General features: G+C 39.0%; 1 protein-coding gene across 1 annotated transcript in view; it reads left to right on the top strand.

The window, feature by feature from the left end:
- Nucleotides 1–16,551, top strand: part of LOC107293618 (dynein heavy chain 9, axonemal) — an 80,332-nt gene that overhangs the window by 24,466 nt on the left and 39,315 nt on the right. The window contains exons 15-24 of the mRNA XM_015822772.1: nt 762–958; nt 1,053–1,477; nt 5,750–5,972; nt 6,804–6,970; nt 7,886–8,756; nt 9,317–9,447; nt 10,719–10,845; nt 12,122–12,274; nt 13,449–13,574; nt 15,923–16,162. Of these exons, the coding sequence (XP_015678258.1) occupies nt 762–958; nt 1,053–1,477; nt 5,750–5,972; nt 6,804–6,970; nt 7,886–8,756; nt 9,317–9,447; nt 10,719–10,845; nt 12,122–12,274; nt 13,449–13,574; nt 15,923–16,162 (2,660 nt within the window). The remainder of the gene's footprint in view (nt 1–761; nt 959–1,052; nt 1,478–5,749; nt 5,973–6,803; nt 6,971–7,885; nt 8,757–9,316; nt 9,448–10,718; nt 10,846–12,121; nt 12,275–13,448; nt 13,575–15,922; nt 16,163–16,551) is intronic.

Below are 16,551 nucleotides of genomic sequence, written 5' to 3'. Positions count from 1 at the left end.
TGTCCTTCTAGACCAGACTCCTTTCTCATTTATTTTAAGGGTGGTAATTTCATTATTGTATCTATTGTGAACATAGAGGTGGTGGTGGTGGAGGTGGAGGTGGAGAGAACGTTGGATCTTCATGTTCTAATCTGGATGCAGTGTGCAGAATTAAGATTACAAGAGATCTGGGCTGTGAAAACAAGATTTCTCCCCTTTGTATCTGTATTTATTTTGCTGGGATTAAAAATAAGAGTTTAAAGTCAAAGGTATGATTTTCCCCCCACAAAATTATGCTGATGTCTATGTCTATTCATTTAATGCAGTGTAGAGGACATAGAGAAATGACCTTGAAGAATAGGATAAAAAGCTGCTACTAAAGCAATGGTCAGATAAGTGGGCCTTCAGCATGGGTCAAGAAACTAGCTTGAAAAACATCTCAGACAAGCCTCATCCTAGTTTCCATGAAGATAAAGTGAAAGAGGAGGAACATTCAGACTATAGCTGTTACAATAAAAGTAGTCCTGACTTACATGGGCCTTGTGGACCATAGGCTGTTTACCTTGTACTGCTGACATGCTGCTTGCTTCATCTGTGTTAGGCTACAGTTCCTAGATTTTATAGCCAGCATGGCCTTTGGTTGGACTGGCTGAGAACTCTAAAAATAGTAACCCAAGATATCTGAAGCGTGCCAAACTGTGGAAAGTGGTAGTTAGTGTTCCATTGCAGAGATGGGAAGGAACTGCCAGCTGACCAGTTACATCTGCCTTCTTATCCTGCAGATTCCAAGGCAGGCCATGCTTCTCTTTTCAAAGTGCAACTAGAGCTGTCTGTCCCTGAGATGCTATTTCGCCCTTCTCTGGATGCTGGTGCCAGCGATGGTTTCTATGATGTAGTTGAAGGTCTTGTGAATAAGATCTACCGGATCTCTTCCCTGGTACCAAGGCTTGCAGATCATTGCACATTTCCTCATTATCAGGTTTGATCCTTGGTGGCTATAATCCCCTATTATATGTGAGTCTATGCCTCCACTCTTCTCTTTAGTTCAGGGTTGTGTTTCTGTCTCCTGACAGGCTGACATGGAGGAGATGGCTGACCTTGCTGACATGCGCCAAAGCTTAATGGGGCGTGTCCAGAAGATGATCTCAGCTTGTGGTGACTATCGCAACTCCTTGGACCATTACTCCTATCTCTATGTGGATGACAGAAAGGAATTCTTACGTCAGTTCCTCTTATATGGTCACGTTCTCACCGCAGAGGAGATAGAGGTCCATGCAGAAGAAGGGGTCCCAGAGACCCCTCCAACACTTCAGCAGTTCAGAGAGCAAATAGACTCCTATGAGAGGGTCTATGAAGAAGTAAGCCACCTGGAACCAGTCTGTGTACTTGACAGCTGGATGAAAGTGGATGCCCGTTCCTTCAAAGCATCTCTTCTGGGTATAATTAAAAAATGGAGTTTCATGTTCAAGCAGCATCTCATGGATCACGTGACCCACAGGTACCGCTACTTTTCTTGCTCCACTTAGATCTTTTATGTTAAGTAGAAAATGTGGTTAAAAAGGAATGGATAAACATCTAGACCCAAAGCTTCTTTTTTTGTGGCACTCCAGCTTCTGCACTGTACATCAATGCAATTTTTAAATAGCTGGCATTGTGACGTCCCTCTCTTTTCAGGCAGTAAACAAGTAGGTCCAGTAGATGTAAGTTGTACAAAAAAATTGTGGTGCTTAAGAAAAAGTCCAAGAATTTCCAATATCTTGTAGTTTGGCTCATTTCCTTTCGTTGTAACACCAGCTGCTTGTTCATGCGTGTGTTAAAAACTTGACCCATGAGAAATCAGTTTGATGTTCTGTGAATCACAGTATTTTTCTTCTTAAGGATCCTGTTGAATGTCATATTTCCAGAACTTGATGTAAAATTATCATAGATGTAATGTTTTCAATCAGACTTATTTGATTCATGGCCATTTTTCATTTGGTGTCTGTTTTTCAAAATGTCCTTGAATTCCTTTAGATCAACTCTTCTGTTCCCACATGGAATGATCTGTGCTTATACGTTTGGCTTTGAGTCAGTTTCAGAGACCTTACTTCAGTGATCTTTTAAGTGAGCATTGTACATATAACAAATGCCTATATGCTGGAGTGATTTCTATTTGGGGGGAATTAAAATTCACATATGATTGGAACAATTAGTAAAATTAATACCCACACTAACAAATAATGAGAAGAATTAGTTCAGGCAATTTACAGTTACTACAATTCCAAAGATATATACATGAGAAAAAAGAAACTACAGGGAAACAATTATACATTTTCCAAAGGGGGAAAACTGTTTAATTAGCATGACCAATGCCTAATACATGGATAGCATGCTGATTCTAAATATTCTAAATATTAAAAGGTTTTAATTTTAACAAAAATAAAGAAGGAAATATAATATGTACTAAATATGGCCTTATTAAAGAAACATCAGAAACTGGGTGATTGTGCAGACTAGGGAATCTTTTATTAGTGGTAAAAATTGAAAAGTTAAATAGAAAAGTAGGGCAGTATCAGTTGATCATTACTTTTTTCAAAGAAGAGAATGTAAAAGAATGCATTCCCAAGTTGCTGTAAACAGTAGACAGGAATAGTAGACTGGAACGGATGCATACAAACTACCTTTAGATCAAGATAGGGAAGTTCCAATCTTTGGGATTGATTAGCCATTGTTTGTCACAGCTTTGCAGGCCCTTCACCTCCAGAATCACAGTAATTACTTTGTTTTGGCTACTATGCACTTAACTGAATCTCACATTTTCTAAACTATACCAGTTGGAGCACTTCCTAAAGTTAGGTCTGATTATGGAAATTGTAATCTTATTCTATAATCTAATGATCTGGAGAGCATTAGCTTGATGGATTCTCTGGTTGTTTTTTTCTTTTTTTCTTGCTTGTAATTGCCTCATCCTATGCATAATTTTATGATCTGAAGGGATAAGCAATATCACCATTAAATGTCTTCAGTGTTGGTTTAAAGTCCCTTCTCTTTTTGTGTACTCCCACGGTTATGCTTTAAATGTCATGACTAATTGTTGCAGCAAACAATAATCAAATGGCAATGACTGAATCCTTGTTGAAGGGATTACAGTACAGCAATCTCTGTGAGGTCTTGTGGGATATAGCTGGAAATATGCAGTAATTGTAGTTTATTCTGGGATAAAGTGAGGGACACTAATTATATTTCCAAATTATGAGCATAAAATCATCAGAAAAAAAATATGAAATGAGAATGCCTGATTATTCCCAAGAGAAGATCGTGTCATAGTTTTTCAAGTAATGAGAAACTTCAGGAGTTCTGTGGACTGACTGGCATTTCGTCCTACCTACATTAACATTGACTACATACATTGAACATGTTTTGGATTTCAGCTTTCTTCAAAAGTGGAGAAGAACGAGCCCAAGGAATATTGAAAATAATTGTCCATTTCTTTTAGGGAAAAAAAGTAAACGTATCAAATATGTTTTCTAAAAATGGGATCTTTTTTTCAGTTTCCTCTGAGTAGAAGAGATTCATTTTGTCAAATCAATTATTTACACTGTTTCTTCAGTGCAAAAAAAGAGGATCAAGCTGCTATCCTTTCTTTAGAATGGGAAAAGAGCCGTGTAGTCCTTTTTTGTCCATGTGGTTTAAAGAGAGAACTATTTCCTGCTGTGGCTTTCCAGCAGTGGGCATTTCATGATGTATTACCTCTGAATGGGAGGCAGGAACTCCACTACTCTAGCCTGGCTAAGGGCTGTTGAGCTGATAGCCAAATAAAGGATCAGGTATAGCTTTAAAGTTATGTTTAGATCAGTGGTTCTCAACCTTTTTAATGCCGCGACCCCCAACCGGTTGTAAGTCGAGGACTAAACCGGTCGTAAGTCAAGGATTAAACCGGTCATAAGTCGAGGACTAAACCGGTCGTAAGTCGAGGACTACCCAACCGGTCATAAGTCGAGGACTTTCCCTGCCCGGGAGCGCCGCACATGCGTGGTTCTGCCCCCTGCGCCGGCCGAGGCGTAGCTGGCAAGCGGCAGAGACGGAGCAGGCCGACCACCAGCTGGCCCAGCTCAAGGGAGGTAAGGCACCCGCCGGAAAAGGGGAAAAAAATGGCGGACAACCTTGCTTAGCGACCCCCGTGAAATGGTCGATCGACCCCAAATGGGGTCGCGACCCATAGGTTGAGAACCACTGGTTTAGATGGCATAACAGAGGCCATTGTTTAATACTTATCATTAGAAAACTAGTTCTCACATACTTTACTAAAAGGGTATAGCAAGTCTCCTGGACCCACCTCTCCATTACAAATCCAGAATTCAGATTTATTTCAGGGCCAATCAACCCTTAGGACTAGCCTGCTGCCTGTAGACAGTCTGCTGTTGGTGAAGGCATAAGTCTCCCAAAAGATTCATGGCCATGTCTATTATCTACCACTCCAGTTTATTTATTTTATAATCCTGCCTTTCTACTTTATCAGGAAAGATGTCAATTAAAATAAATACTGTATTTTTTTCCCTTTCACTCATTTGTGTCCAATTCTCAGAGACTGCCTGGACAAGTCCCTGCAGTTTTCTTGACAAGGTTTTTCAGAAGTGGTTTGGCATTGCCTCCTTCCTAGGGCTGAGAGAAAGTGACTGGACCAAGGTCACCCAGATGGTTTGGGGCCTGGACTAGTATTTATAGTCTCCCAGTTTCTAGCAAGAATTATGGTTGCGATAGATTATTTGCTTTGTCTTATTTTGATTTTTGTGGTTTTTGGCGTTGTGGTTTTCAGTATGGCTGTCATTTCTTATCAGGGGGTGATTGCTTTGATGGGTGTTTCTTTTTGTGTGTGTGCGTTCTTATGGCTGTATTTGGTCGTACATTTGCTGCATTGGTGATATATATTGTGTATTTGGGGGGGTTGGTTGTGGTGTTTGGTTATTGTGTAAGCGTAGAAAAGGATGAGGGGTTTATTTTCAAGGTTGGTGGCTTTAAGTATTTTTTTTTTCCAAAGGGTAGTTTAAATTAACATTTCAGGGATTCTCAGAGTGCCAACTCCTCTGGAGTCAGTGTCCAGGATCAGTCCAAGAGATGGATGCAGTGCTGGGCCTATGCTCAGAATCACTGCCCTGGCCCAAGGAATAGGGATGGCAGCAATCTTTCTAGAACTTCAAATCATACACAAGCAGGTAACAAGATGGTAATTTGGACTTCTCTTAATCCATTGGACAGGTAATCCTGGGCAAATGTTCCTACAAGCAATGGCTACTAAAATACACCTTATTTACTTACCCTTGTTGAAAGCAACCTGGAATCCAATAATTCTACACTTCTTTCAATTACTCTGAGACCCAAGGATTGCACCCATTTCTTTCTCCATATTTTCCCCACGGTTGTGATGAAAAATGTAGAAAAAGGGAAAAGATGTTGTAGGCAACCTGCCTTCTCTATTTGTCCTAGCCCTTGTTAGGCAACTGGGCTTTGGAAATTGACAGCTCATTTGTCATGTCATGATCTCTCTCTCTCTCTCCCCACCCCCACCCTCCCGCCTCCAAGATTTAGGATTGCATTGCCGCCTTTTTCTTTTGCTCAGGTGATTTGCTGAGTAGGAGCCCTTATAATTTGGCAGCCAGGTTGGGTCCTCTTTTTTTGCTAAGGTAATCATTTTCTCCAGTTATTTGCTTGAAGGATGATAGATTTTGTTATCACATTTATTGTTCTCAACATATTGTTTTTTCTGTGATTGTTTCCTCTGCTCTGCCTTTAGTTTGTCTGACCTTGAGGAGTTTGCAAAGATTGCTGAGAAAGGTTTGAACAAAAAGTTGGAGAAAGGAGATTATGAAGGTTTGGTGGAAGTTATGGGTCAACTGATGGCCGTTAAAGATAGACAGTCCAGCACTGATCAGATGTTTGAGCCCTTGAAACAAACTATTGAATTATTGAAGAATTATGAGCAAGAATTGCCTGGGGATGTCTATAGGCAACTGGAGGTGAGTGAAATCCTAGATGCAAATAAGTGAACATAGCACAAACTCACTGACTGATTTAAGGATACTATTCTCATCCAGAGAATGGTCCTGGAATACTTGAGCCTAAGAGCAGTAATGGAGATAAGAAGGTATAATCAGTGTCAGGATGAGAGATGTCAGTGGGTACAGTGTAAATCATTCTACACTTTCTAAAGAAGGAGTAGAGTAGACATCTCAATCTGTGTGATATGCACATATTTGCATGCCTCATAATAATAAAACAGCCTGTCCCAAACAGCCTGTCCCTCACAAGCTGAGTTAGGACTGGTGTTTTAAATTCTTAGCAAATATTGCCAATGGATGCTGTATTTCTAATATATCTGCACTGCATAGCATTTCTACTGAATTGAGAAAAATGTATAGAAATGGGCTACATGTCCAGATTTTCAGGCCCGTAATTACTTTTCTTTTGTTGAAATGGCAGTTTGAAGTTAATTTTAGTAGACATAATGATTTTAAAACATGCCACATTTATTTTATTTAAAACATCTTTTTTGCTTGTTACTAATCTAATAACATGCATTAAGATCATGAAACGGAAATATGAATAGTAGGATAAAGAGGAAGACAGTGATGGGCAATGAAGACCATGGAAAATTATTCCCTTCCTTCTTAATGGGATGCAAGATGTTGATTTTTCTTAATTAAAAAAAGAAGGGAAACAATATTTATTGAGGAAAACATATAATTAGCGAAGTACCTAAGCAGCATGGTTCCTCTGTTAGAAACAAAATATTTGATATATTTTTTTTTAGCGTCCAGCATAATTTTATTTATTTTTTTTGCTTCTAGGAGCTGCCAGAGAAATGGAACAATGTGAAGAAGTTGGCCATAAATATGAAACAGCAGGTGGCTCCCTTGCAGGCAAATGAAGTGGCCGTACTTCGCAGGAAGTGTGCTACATTTGATGTAGAGCAGAATAAATTCAGAGAAAGATTTCACCAAGAGGCACCTTTCAGGTGAGGGCAAACCACTGCTGTGAAGCAGTAGAAGTCTTGTGGGTTTTTACTGAAGATAGCATATATTTACCTGGTGACTAAGATAAAGAGATCAAATCATCTGAATAGGGGAAGCCCTTTTATCTGGTTTGTTCTTTGCACTGGAATCAGTATCCTGTTATTGCAATTCTTGTGTTCTCAATGTTGTGTTCTCAATTCTTGTGTTCTCAAATAGCAAGGAAAGGTTTAAACAGTTACCTTTTGTAGCATCTTTCCATATCTATCATTAAAAGATAGGTATATGGTGTGTTTTTGCTCCTGGCATGGGTATTGCTGATGTCTTACCTTTTCTTTGCCATTACGCTATGCTTGCAGTTCTGATGCATTGGTCTTGGCCTTTTCCTTGTCTGGTATGATATGCTTAAATGGTGTTGCCACCTCAGCTTGACCCAACTCTCTCCTGAAATTTCCTGGCCAGTTAATTGCTAAAAAGCTACACTTCTGACTTTTTTCCTCTGAATTTTGCTGCACAGTTAATCCTACTTCAAGATGCAGAATTCTGAAAGAAATTCCCTTATCCAGCCTGTAATTTTTATAGACAGCTTTCTGGGGTTGAAATTTAATATGTTTTGTTGCCACTTGTCTTTTATTAGTGCGCCCCCCCTCCCCAGGTGCAAAGTTGATGGTTCTGAAATTGTTTTGAATGAACACTCATGAAAGGTAGGAGCAGGTGCAACAAATAAGTCAGAAGAAAGTGTGAATTGGAAGGTAAATGACAGTTGTTCATATTTCTTAGCTGTACAGTTGGAAAAACCATAGAGTGTTCTTTAATTTCCATTTAAGTATACACTAGTCATTAATGTTTAGCATTTCATTGCATTTGTAAGGGGAAAAAGTACACAATACTGATTAAACTAATTAAAACCTGCTTCCTAGATTTGATACAACAAACCCTTATGAAATGCTAGATGCATCCCATGCAGAGCTACAGCAAATGGAACTTACCATGACCTCAATTTATAAATCAGGAGATTTATTTGAAGTCAATGTTCCAGACTACAAGCAGCTCAAGCAGTGCCGAAAGGAAATGTGCATTCTTAAAGAACTCTGGGATATGATCTCCATAGTGATCTCTAGCATGAATGAATGGGAAGCTACCAAGTGGATTGATATTAATGTTGAAAATATGGAACTGGAATGCAAAAAGTTTGCCAAAAGCATTCGGAACTTGGATAAAGAAATGAGGGCTTGGGATGCATTCTCAGGGTTGGACAACAGGGTGAAAAACATCCTGACCTCCTTGAGGGCAGTGTCAGAACTGCAAAATCCTGCCATCCGGGAGAGACATTGGAATCAATTGATGCAAGCCACAGGCGTGTACTTCACAATGGATGCAGACACCACCTTGGCAGACCTGCTCAAACTCAACCTGCACAATTTTGAAGATGAAGTTCGGAGCATCGTTGACAAAGCCATGAAAGAAATGAGCATGGAGAAAGTTGTGAAAGAATTGAAAACGACCTGGGCTAGCATGGAGTTTCAGTATGAACCTCATCCACGCACAAATGTCCCGTTGTTGAAATCTGATGAAGAGCTCATTGAGACACTTGAAGACAACCAGGTGCAGTTACAAAACTTAATGACATCCAAATACATTGCTTTTTTCTTAGAGGAAGTGTCTTCCTGGCAGAGGAAGCTGTCTACGGCAGACTCAGTCATTTCCATCTGGTTTGAAGTTCAACGAAGCTGGTCTCACCTAGAAAGCATATTCATTGGGTCAGAAGATATCCGGGCACAACTTCCTGAGGTAAAATCATCATTCCCTTTTTATGGGAAATACTACACAACTGTCAGAGAGCAATTATTAGAAATCTGGGAATTGTAGTGCTATTAAATCTGTGCAGCTCCAACCTGAGGAAGGCAATTTAATTCCCAGGATTATAATTCTTTAGGGAAAACCATGACACTGGAAGCAATGTGAGCGATTTTAAATATTTAATGTAGACAGCTCTGCTGGATAAGATGACATAAGTAAAGGATGCAAATATACAGTACCATGGTAAAAAAGTTGCTTGAGTTCTGGAGAAATAGCACTTGCAAAGGATAAAATGGCTGATGCACAGACTTCGCTAAATAAATAGTCATTGCTTATCTTGTAGATTCCAGATTAGTATTTATGGTGTTTTCTGTAGCTATAAATCTGAGGTTGCTGGGTTATGTTTGGAGAGGGATTCCTTGTCTTGGTTTGCATCCTGTTGCATATTTGGGATAAGGCACTGCTCAAAAGATTTGAATGTATAATAATAAAAAACACCTTTGAGAGACAGGTGCAAGAAATCGGTAAGACTCATGTCTTCTCATTTATAGGATTCCAAACGTTTTGAGGGAATTGATGTTGACTTTAAAGAACTGGCTTACGATGCTGAGAAAACCCCAAATGTGATAGAGGCAACTAAGAAGCCACAGCTATATGAGCAACTAGAAAATATTCAAAACAGGTGCGTTAAGATGCACATACCTGAATTGTGTGCTTCCCTATTTCGAGGTAGGAAAGGATGGCCCTACTCACAGTTTCCTTTTCTGGGATGTATGATTAAATCTGGCTTTAAGATAACCTTTCAGTCAGCTGAACTGTTCTTTTTATAATATGCACATTTATAAACAGAGATGGATGCCCTGTGGCTATGGACTCTGCAGTGCCCTAAATGAGTGTCCCAGAGCCTCTCCTACGATTCCAACATTTTGTAAAGGGCAGCATTTGTTTGCCTGTTGGATTTAAAATCCCACTTTTTTCTATAGGACCTCAAGGCAGTGCTCCCTCTGCCTATTTCCCACAACAACCCTGTGTGGGAGATTGGGCTAAGAGAGAGTGATGGGCCCAGTCACCTAGTGAGTATCTATGACTGAGGATGAATTGGAACCTGGATTTCCCAGCTCTTAGTCCAACATTTTAACCTTTCTGCTTTATTATGATTCTTGATACCACAAAGAATAATCCCCATAGCCCTAATTAATTAGTTAATGTTCAACTTAAAGCACAGTAGATATACAGGTAGTCTTCACATTGCGACCATTTTGGAGCCTGCTTATCGTGGTTGTAACTCACGGTGGTCATAAAACATGTTGATCATGTGACAAAGCCAAGTTCACAACCATTTTAGTGGTGGTGGTTAAGCAAACCACGGTTGTTAAGCCAACCAGTGGCACACTATAGATAGGGTTTTGCTAAAAAACATTTTTTGTTAAAAAATGTCCCTTTTTGGCAAAACCAGCTTAAAATGTGGTCATGTGACTGCACTTCGGTTGCTCAGCAACTGGGCCACCTTTATGGCCATTTGCAGCATCATATGATCTTGACTAGTGGGGGGGGCACTTTCTTCAAATTTGTGTTGTGAGTATTCTCCAGTTAGGTTGTCAGAATTTCAAATTGCTAAGAGACCAATTGCAAGTGAAGGACTACCTGTAGTTCTTGTCTTGGCTCCCTTTTTCTTTGTCCAAGTTTAACTTTTGTATATACTTCTCCCAATGCACACAAGCCATTCAAAAGTAGTTCTTGATTTAGAAAAAGTAATGGAACCTTATTTTTAAAAATCAAATGTATGTGCATAAAAAAAATTTTTTTTTCACTGATGTGAATGTATTAAGATGCTCAGCCTAGGAAGAGGGCGCTATTGGATAAGTGTGTATCAGCACATCTGGTTTACTTAGACTGCTATATTTGCCTTTTTATTCCATATAGTAATGCTATTTAATGTTTGATTTTTGTCAGATTGTCTTTGTGTGAAAAAGCTTTGTCTGAATATTTAGACACCAAACGATTGGCCTTTCCCAGGTTTTACTTTATTTCTTCTGCTGATTTACTTGATATTCTTTCAAATGGCACCAATCCGCAGCTGGTAAGTCACTTCCATTTTTCCCCCCAGTCATAAACATGGCATTTTGGAGAATGTGCTGAATTCAGTTCCTCAACACTGGCTGTAAGAAGAGCCTGTTCTTTCATTTCTGCTACATTGACCATAAATCTTCCCTTTCAAAGCATGCTGGATCTTTGAATCCCCACTAGATGGCAGCCTGTACATCTAGTATTTTTCTTTTCCTAAAACTCCATTAAGTCGTGGTTGGTTTGTAACAAGAGAGAGCAAAGAGGTGAAGTTTCCCTGAATGTACAAACATTGCAGATGAATAGGTGGGCCAAGCAAATTGCAGAATACCACATTTTGCTGTACATTTTGTACTATGCCTGACTTTTCAGGTGCCAGTTGTCTACAGATATTGAGAAGTTTGTTAAGATATATTGGAAAAGATAATTTGTAGTAGAGAAAGAATAGGGTGGAAAATGAATTGAAGTCATTTATTTAAGCATTCATACCCACCGCTATCAGAAGTGCTTACGTAGTGGTACCCAAGGGGGCAATAGCTTTTAATATCAGGCAACTGTTGCCTTCTGCATCTAATTATTTTTGCATATATAAAAGTAAAGGATAGAAGAAGGAAGGTAGGATGGTTTTCAGCCATACCTTAGATTCATCAGAGTGTTTTCATCTGATCCAGGCCTAAATACATCAGAAGAAGAGAGAAACTCAGAGAAGAATAATGCCTTAAAAAGCTCTCTGGTAGAAGAAAGAGCATTTTGAATTCTGCCTTTTATTCCTATTTAAAAAAAATGTGTTGTAAAATCAAAATAAATATTATGTATGATGAAATATGGATAAATGTATTGGTTTTCCATTGTTGTCTTGGAGTTCAGTCTGTTGATTCTAGGACAGGATTAACTGTACAAAGATTTCATCTTAGTGGCCCATATATTAAACTAGCAATGCTTTAAGGGCAATTGAAAGATTTAGTTGATGGCAAGTACCGGTAAGTATATTTATCATATGGAGGGAGAGATGCTTTCTACATAAATGCAAGTTATTTTAAGACTGCAGAGTTGGTTTTATAAGCTGCTAAATGCCAATTATAATTGTTGGCATTCTTCAAAATTTAGATCTCTGAAAATGAAAATTAAGAAAATGGGCAAAGGTAAAGTTGTGTTTCACTTTGATTCAAAGTCTGACAACAGTAGTCTTAGTTAATATGACAGCAGGGGATTGGAGCTGAAATTTTTTAAAGTCCTCATTTAAGTTAAGTGTTCCTTGAAATATGAGCAATCTGTCCTGATTCATTTTGCAGGTTCAGCGCCATCTTTCAAAACTTTTTGATAACATGGCCAAAATGAAGTTTGATGTGGATTCGGAGCAAAACCCAACCAAGCTGGGCTTAGGGATGTACAGTAAAGAGGAAGAATATGTTGATTTTAGTGAGCCATGTGATTGCAGTGGGCAGGTAAATGAGTGTCAAGAAACAAATTGCTTTTGGGAGAGAGAGAGGGAGGGAGGGAGGGAGGGAGGGAGAGAGAAAGAGAAAGAGCAATAGGTTCCAATAAGCCACCTGTGACAACTATTCTAGCAGCCTGGAGAACAGAGAGAAAGAAAGGAAATTATGCTAAATGACCAGTGTGTCCTTCATTGTCATGAAGGGCAGTCATTCCAATATGTTATCTGAGCTGGTCATGATGTGAAGGCCTGGGTTTTTATCACTAGGGCTGTATTTTTCTTTGCCATTCATACTTTTATATGTCAGATCTTTTAAGATGCAGATCTGAGCTGAGGCTAATATTTTATAAACACATGGGAGATGGGGGGCAAGTGGGGATAAAGTGAAGTTTAAAATGCCTGAAATAAGTATTTGTTTTAAAAAATGGCATTTCATAACAATGATCATCCAGGCAAGTCAAACCATTATACCAATGGTTACTTTAGAGTCCAGCTTTATCTTTAATGGATCATGGACAATTTAGAAAAGCTCAGTTTCAATTCTTGAGTTGGAGTCAAAAAGCCATAGGAGGCTTCCTCACCGATTTTCACCTCATGTACAGTATATATGATGTTCAGAATAACATAGAATTATCCTTTCCATAAACTGTGGTGGAGTATGAACAATTATGAAATTTTCTATCGAAAATGCTAATCAAGGAGAGGTGCCTGATCTATGGCCCACAAAAGCCCTGGAAATGGGCACTAGAGACCTCCAAAAGTTGATACTACGTTATAATACCATATGCACTGAGAGTTGATATTAAATACAAGACTGGAGCATAATTATATTAACAATACTTAATTTTAAAGAAATGGAAATGAAGTTAAATCTAATTTTTGTTCTGACCTCATTTGGAGTATGGCCTCTGGAAAGATGAATTATAGCTCTCAATAGGGAAAAACTTGCACAACCCTGCTACCAAAAATAAAGAAGTTCATATATATATATATTACTTCACAGCTGCCTCTTCTCACCCCTACAAGGTTATGGTATATGGAGTTTGGTAGCAAGAGGGCCAATTCCAATTGGTGCATCCATCAGGATATCTTCCAGTGAAGGTGTCCAGCAATATTCTTTGGTATTTCTAGAGAAGGACAAGTTGTAGATGGCCACTGACGTACTTTTTCACCTTCTTCTCTAGGTGGAGTGCTGGCTGAACCGTGTGTTGGACCGCATGCGGGCCACTGTAAGGCATGAGATGACAGAGGCTGTGGTGGCTTATGAGGAAAAGGCAAGGGAACAGTGGCTGTTTGACTATCCTGCCCAGGTATTGCTTTGCTTCTGCTTCTGGGGAACAATATACTATATGTAGAATCTTTTTTTTTGGAGCAAATGATATTTGCTCCAATTTTCCCCAAGCAAGCCACCTCCAGTCCTGATAAATAGGACTTCTAGTGAATGAAGATGAATAGACGTGTCCCAGGATGTTGCAGGATCCAATCTGGGTCAGTAATTGGGACCAGAGGCTTAGTCTTCCGAGCTTTTGGACTCGTTCTGGAGCCCGTCCTTGGGGAACTTCTTTCTCACAACCAGGCATCACATAAATACTATACATAGAATCGCCCAAAGCACGCACTCTGTTAGAGGGAAGTTCCCCAAGGATGGGGCTCCAGCACGAATCTGAAAGCTCAGAAGACTAAACCTCTGGTCCTGGTGACCGACCCATCTTGGATCCTGCAAGGATTCCCCAGCCAGTTGCTTGCAGTAGTGGATTAAAAATACTAGCTGCTATAGTCTAGCATGTATGGAATAGTGATGGAATAGACAGATACACTCTCTAATATTTATCATTTTTCATCTGTACTACATATGATCAGTCTATCAGTCATAGTTTAAAGTCATATTAGCTTCTGTTTGCAGATGTTGAAATTTACCTCTAATTCTCAAACAACCCCCCCCCCCCCACGACCATCACTGCTGAAAACTGGTACCATGTTGGATTGCAGAAAAAGATAAAGACTATAATATAAAATCTACAATCATATTTCACTGTTAAAAAAATAAAGCAAACTCCTAAATTTCCCCCTATAATGCTAAATTACAATCTCATCCTGGTAGGTGATGTAGCCGAACTTAGATTATGACCCCCATCCCTTCCAGACGTTAAGGGCAGGCCTGAGCAAAAGATTGTCCATCTCTTCTCTAGACTTCAGTAGGTTTGTTGGTTAAGAGAAGGTATTTTAAATAAATAGGACCTTTTATGATTTACACATTGCACTAAGCCATGATTTTTTAACCATAACATTTTGAGCTAAAAACAAACAAGCATGTTGTGGCTTATGACAACATATGAACCCAACAGGTATGTTGCTTGACCCTGGTTTAGGTACTGGAATTCAGAGATTAAGAACAGCCTAAAGGGTCATTGTTAAGGGCAGTGCTGTGAAAATAATGGGAAATGAAGTTTCCATTACAGGGCCAGCAGCCTTGCTTTTGTGTTAAGCCAGTAGGGGAAAAAGTCAGTGCCAAACCCTGGAAAAAAGGAAGGCCACCAGTAAAAGTTTAACTGTTAAATGTTTAACCTTTTTTGCTCCCTCTATAAACATTGTTTCTACTTTGATAGTTCTTGAGCCAGATCAGTGCTACAAGGATCAGGCTGCCAATGACTAAAGATTATCCAACGGTTTTACAGCTCAGAAGTTTTTGCTTTGCTTTAAAAAGAAAAGAAAAGCCATTTCCTCCAAGCATCTAATAAATAAGGGCTCGGGGAAAATGATTTTCTTTTTATAATATACTGGGCAAAGGTTGCTTTTCTAGTCTAAACTTGATTTAGATACCAGACACTGAACAAAAGTCTGGTTGATTTATTTTTCATTTTTTTAAAGCAATGGTGCAGATATTTCAGAGCGTTCCGTAGCTCTCTGCATAACTCTGTGGTGCAGGCTTCTCTGTCTGTTCATGTTTAAAAATAATTGTGCCCTCCTAATGGTTTACTTCACACTTATTAACATCCTGCTTCTATCCTTTGACATTTAAGGACATTAATCTCTGTATGTCATGCTTCTCATGAGCTTTTTCACTGGCTTCTCATAGATTACCTGAACCAGGTGGTAGTAGCAAGAAATATCTTTTAAGATCAGAAATATTTAATCTCCGTTTTTAGATTATGGCCCAACTATTTAGTCTTTGTGTGACTGTAAAACTGGGCTGTCATGGTCTTTGACTTGATCTTCTTCCTTTTGTAGATTATTTTTTTATTTGATGAGTTGCCACCACCTATTAACATTTCCTGTAAAGTTAGGAAAACAGTTATGATACGAAAGGGGATAGAAATGGCTACAACAAATATAGGGGTCCCAACACAAATCAGAAGTTCCTAAACCCTGCTTATACAGCTATAATATCTTCCCATTTACACAGCAATAAATGAGTGAAACATTCTTAACAGTTGATAAATTCCATGTGGCTTTTGGGGGGAATTGACCATGAGTAGTAACTTGCAGGCCTCTGCGGATATTCTTTTTAATTATACTTTTTGCTTCCTGATAGATTTCCCATTTTATTTTTCTGTAAATGAAAATACACCTGCATATGCGTGCACACACAAGTTGGTCCAGTAACACATCAGTTGCTAGTGACTTTGTGAAGGAAGTTAAGTTGCTTTTCTTTTCCAAGGTGTCACTGACCTGTACACAAATCTGGTGGACCACAGAGGTTGGGATTGCCTTTGCCAGGCTGGAGGAAGGCTATGAAAATGCCATGAAGGACTGTTATAAGAAACAGGTGACACAGCTCAACACACTGATCACAATGCTCATCGGTCACCTCTCTAAGGGTGACAGGCAGAAGATCATGACCATCTGCACCATTGATGTGCACGCTCGAGATGTGGTGGCGAAGATGATTGCCCAAAAGGTTGGTCCTGCAACACGAGGAACAGCACTATCGCTTTTGGCAGCTATTTATCATGGGATAACTGTACAGTAGTTTTCACTTCGCTAAGATTGGGCTCTACAAAAAAAAAAAAAAAAAGAGAAGTAGCAATGGGATTATTTTGAAGGGATATTTTCACTGATCTGGATCTTAAATGCACAGAAGTTTCAGGATTTGTTTCTCTCGGTTAAAAAAACAACTAGGAGAGCTTATGTAATTTCAATGTAGAGTAGAAGAGGGATAGAGGGAGTAAAAAATATTAAAGTTCTTATTTTTTTGTGTAAAGATTTTATTGATTTTTTTTCATCAACATATGTTAATTTTTCCAATCAACAAGTTGTCTGGAGTTTGCTATGCTAATACATGTTCAA

This window comes from Protobothrops mucrosquamatus, unplaced genomic scaffold, assembly GCF_001527695.2.
Source record: "Protobothrops mucrosquamatus isolate PMUCROS unplaced genomic scaffold, P.Mucros_1.0 scaffold1675, whole genome shotgun sequence".
Taxonomy (NCBI): Eukaryota; Metazoa; Chordata; class Lepidosauria; order Squamata; family Viperidae; genus Protobothrops; species Protobothrops mucrosquamatus.
This window is presented reverse-complemented; position numbering and strand designations above follow the sequence as displayed.